This window comes from Cupressus sempervirens, chromosome 5 (assembly GCF_028749045.1).
Source record: "Cupressus sempervirens isolate cs-2001-9-10 chromosome 5, ASM2874904v1, whole genome shotgun sequence".
NCBI lineage: Eukaryota > Viridiplantae > Streptophyta > Pinopsida > Cupressales > Cupressaceae > Cupressus > Cupressus sempervirens.
In genome coordinates, this window is record NC_143122.1 from 180,789,366 (window position 1) to 180,793,973 (window position 4,608).

At 38.6% G+C, this 4,608-nt stretch overlaps 1 protein-coding gene across 3 annotated transcripts; it reads left to right on the plus strand.

The window, feature by feature from the left end:
• The first annotated feature begins 261 nt into the window (after window positions 1–261).
• LOC149555009 (uncharacterized) lies at window positions 262–3,905 on the plus strand. 3 transcript variants are annotated; one of them, XM_089829038.1, is made up of 2 exons: window positions 262–2,165; window positions 2,289–3,905. In XM_089829038.1, the coding sequence occupies exons 1-2, from the start codon at window positions 341–343 to the stop codon at window positions 3,566–3,568; spliced, it is 3,105 nt and encodes a 1,034-aa protein (XP_089685164.1). In that variant the 5' UTR covers window positions 262–340; the 3' UTR covers window positions 3,569–3,905. The 3 variants fall into 3 exon arrangements, with proteins under 3 accessions (XP_089685164.1, XP_089685165.1, XP_089685166.1); XM_089829039.1 differs by having other exon boundaries at window positions 2,361–3,905; XM_089829040.1 differs by having other exon boundaries at window positions 2,376–3,905.
• The last annotated feature ends 703 nt before the right edge of the window (window positions 3,906–4,608 follow it).

Genomic DNA, 4,608 nt, shown 5'->3' on the forward strand with positions numbered 1-4,608 from the left:
GCCGTGGATGTAAACTATCAAAAGCAGGTCGGACATATTAAATAGGAAACGCCTTCGCCGTAACTAACATAGGTAGAAGACGTATTAACTATCAAATCTTACCTATACATTTTAAGTTACCAGTCAAATGATAGGAAAAGCAAAGATCTTTATGCATTCCACTTACTAATTTTCTTAGGCTCCGTCAACAATTTTGCATTCAAATGTCATGACATTACATGATTTCAAACTTATGATTGAAAGACCACCATATCAACTTCAGCGATGATTACTGATGTGTTAATTGTTGCGTGTTCTGGACACGGACCTCCCGCTGTTTGCATTTTTCCGCCCCAAGTCAATGCTGGGTCCTGCTTTTACTTTTAGTGGAAGTCACAGTACAGACCGAACACGACTTTCCCGTCCAATCACAATTTTTATAAGTTTCATGCTGCTGCCGAAGGAGTTGACAGTTCACAGTGGAACAAATGCTCTTTTCATGCTGGTGGAGATGAGTATGTCTCGTATGGACGGTATGCGTATCTTCCTCTTCCACTCTGTTTTTCTTTTAAGCTTTCTATCACATTGTCCCCATGGATGTCCTCCCCACGAATTGAAAGCTCTTTTGAGTATGAAGGATGGTGTAACATATGATTTCGATGAAAATCTCAAGTCTTGGGAGGGAGATGATTGTTGCACATGGAGAGGTGTTTATTGTAATGAATCAGAGATGGGTAGACCGGTTTACAAGCTGGATATCCATGGCTTTGGGCTTGAAGGCAATATCAATTCAAGATTGCTCGAATTGAAACATCTCAAGCATTTGGATTTGGGGGGTAATGATTTCGAGTGGAACAGTTCAATGCCTCAAGGTCTGGCTTCTTTAACAAACCTAACATATCTAGATATTTCTGGCCTTGCAGATTATAATTTGACCATAAAGTGGTTGTCTAGTCTTCGATCACTAGAATATCTTGTATTGAATGGGAATAATCTGCAAGGCTCTGAAATAACCCCCGTCATCGGTAGTCTCTCAAAGCTTATCCATTTGGAGTTGTCCAAATGTGGTCTGGAAGACTCCAGGATGCTTTTTTCTTTGGCCAATCTTTCCTCCCTCGGTTTTCTTGACCTAAGTGGTAATGGCATTTCAGGGTCAATACCCAGTTGGATCGGAAATATAAGTAAACTAACCTCGCTTAGTCTCAGTTGGAATAGAATTTCAGGACCAATTCCAAGTTGGATGGGAAATATGAGCAAATTAACTTCACTTGATCTGAGTGCTAATGATTTAAATGATTCCATACCTCTTGGCATCTTTGGATCCACAGCCGAGTCTGATGGAAATATTCACCTTTCCTATCTGGATCTTAGCTCTAATGTATTAGAAGGCGCTCTACCATCCGGATTGGTATTTCATACGAATCTTTCCCACATAAATCTTAGTTTCAACAAGCTTAGCGGCCACATACCTCCTCTTGTTGGAAATCTCTCCGTTCTTTCCTATTTGGACCTTCATTACAACCATTTGGAAGGCAGAATACCGCCTAGCCTTGGAAACCTGTATGCACTTTCCTATTTGGACCTTTGGAACAACGAATTAGAGGGCCCGATACCACCTACCATGGGGATGCTTATGAATCTTTCTTACTTAGATCTTAGCCGCAACAAGCTTAGTGGTCGAATACCCCCGCCTCTCGGAAATCTGTCTGCTCTTCTCCACTTACAATTAGAAGATAATCATCTGACCGGAAGCTTTCCCCTGTCATTTTCTCAACTATCTTCGCTCACTTATCTTGATGTAAGCAACAATGTTTTGAATGCAAGTGTTCATCCTTCACTTCAGCTACCGTCCTCCCTTAAGAAGATATTCCTTTCAGGCAACAGCATGGTTGGAGCAATTTCAGATGTCTTTCTTCAGAACACTTTCAACTTGGAAGAACTTGATTTGACTGACACTGGCTTGAGCATCAATTTCAGCTCGACCTGGATTCCCCCATTCCAACTTGCACAGCTATCTTGGAGAAGATGCAAAATCGGAGGCCCGATCCCGAGTTGGATTTCAACGCAATATCGGCTTGAATCGTTGGACTTGTCAAACACCTCAATGGTGGGAAATCTTCCTCCTTGGCTATGGAGTTTTTCGTCAGAATTGCGAGCCCTAAACTTGTCATGTAATTATTTGGAAGGTACTTTCTCTCCTACCATGCTCAGCTTAGAAACTTTGGATCTCTCTAAAAATGAATTGAGTGGACATTTAGTGGCTGATATTGATGAGCATATCTTGTCTGTAAGTGTATTGTTCCTTGCAGACAACAAACTGCAAGGGAAAATCCCAGCTTCAATAGGGAATATAAGTTCTTTGACTCACCTGGATTTGTCAGGGAATTTCTTAACAGGCAATGTCCCAGCCAGTTTGGGTGTTTCGTCAGATCTTCTAATGCTGAATTTGGGAAACAATTTTTTGGATGGAAAAATTCCTGCCGACTTTGGTAACCTACTCGATCTTATCATACTCAATCTTGCAAATAATCATTTGACTGGAAGGATCCCTGAGGAACTGGGTAACATGACAAAACTTCATTCTTTCCGCATCCAGAAGAATAACATACAAGGGCTTCTTCCGCTTTCTTTCTCAATACTTTCAGAGTTGCGGGTGCTTGATGTTGGAGAAAACAAATTGGCAGGGCCTATCCCAGATTGGATTGCTAATTTATCAAGTCTGCAAGTTCTGGTCATGAGACGTAACAAATTTAAGGGCGAACTTCCTCCACAGATCGATAAAATGCCTTGGATTCAGATTATAGACCTTTCTTCAAATCTTGTAAGTGGTAAAATTCCAGAGAGCTACTTCAATTTTTCAGCTATGAACAATGTGCAGCCAATGAACTTTGGCATTCTAGGAGGTGGCAGTTCAGTGCATCCCGACATTGATGGGGATTACAGTTCAAATTTCTATAAAGATGACTTAGTTGTAAGCATCAAGGGCACAGAAAGGCAGTTCGAGTACATTCTTTCTAGCTTCACATGCATTGATTTGTCGAATAACAGATTCAGGGGCAGTATTCCACCTGTAAATGAAAATCTGAAAGGCTTGATGTTTCTGAATCTCTCCATGAACACTCTCACCGGGCCAATTCCTGAGAGTCTGGGAAACTTAAAGCAGTTGGAAGCCTTGGACCTTTCTATGAACAATTTCTCAGGACCAATTCCTTTCCAAATTGGTTTTCTAGATTATCTGGGATATTTAAATATGTCTTATAACAATCTATCAGGAAGGATACCACTGGAAGGACGTCATATGGATACATTTGACAATTCATCGTTCTTGGGAAATCCAAATTTGTGGGGATGCCCGCTTGAGAGAAAGTGTTCTCACCCTCATCCAAAACTTTCTCCTCCTCCCATTATGGATATTCAGAAAGAGAAAGAAGCTTTTCCATGGTATGAGATGTGTTTTGGATTGTCAGTTGGAATGGGATTTTCTATAGTGGTAATGGTGCTTGCATTAAAAGTGAGGTGGAGGAATGAATTGTTTCAAGTGATGGACAGAGCTGCAGCATTTCTGTTTGCCAGGCTTCTCAAGTGGTGAAGGTAATTTCAGTTGTGGATAGCTGAACTCCTCTCTTGATTTCTATACATAATTGGAGGAAACCCCAATCATTAGCGGATAGTTTTGTGTTGTATTTCCTTAATGTCCGATCCCTGTTAGGCATATTAACAGATATTGGATCGTATGTCCTCTGTTTTCTTTGATGAGTTATCTAAAGACTAGCTATAAATTTTATATTTTATCTTGAATAATGTAAATGAAAGTATAATGATGCAGAGGGGCAATCAGCAAATTTCGAAGAACAGAGAAATACAGGCTATCAAAATAGCACTATATAATGGTTTTTCAAATGTTAGCTTTCTATTTTGAAGGGCTATTAATGGTTTCTAAGTACCTTTATTCAAAGTATATGTAATTTTAATGTAAGGACGAGGAATCCATCAATAATTCAACAATAAGTAGGAAATTGTGATATTGTCATCAAGATTTAACTGTGTAGTTTTTTCACTCATGTTTGATGAGGAGTGATTCACATGAATTCATTTTTCATGACAATAAATGGTAATACTAATTCAACCTAAGTGATGCTCCCAAAAGACTCAAAAAAGTACATGTTAAATTTTCATAGCAATATTACAATTTGACTTGGTGTGGAAAATATCTCTAATTAACTAATAAGAAATGTTATCTTCTGATCTTATTTCTTCCAATTTTTATTTACAAATTTTTCAATTTAATTAGTCAAATGACCAATGAAATTTAGTTATTAAAATTTATTGAACCAAAATTTAATAGTTGATAATTTATATTTATCTTTGATAATTCTAAAACATGACTCATCTGAATTAACTACAGACATTTAACATTATAACAAAAAAAAAAATTAATAACTTCATTACCACAAAATTCTTGAAGCTTCCGCTGGAAATTTCTACATTTAGCATGGAAAAACACTCAGCTGAACCTTGTGTGCCGCGTATAGTAGGACTGAGCTGGAAATCCCATGCTGACTGTGAAACAAAGCAGGAGGTTTCGGAAGCACAATTGATGGGATAATTTAAGGACCGACGTTATCCATA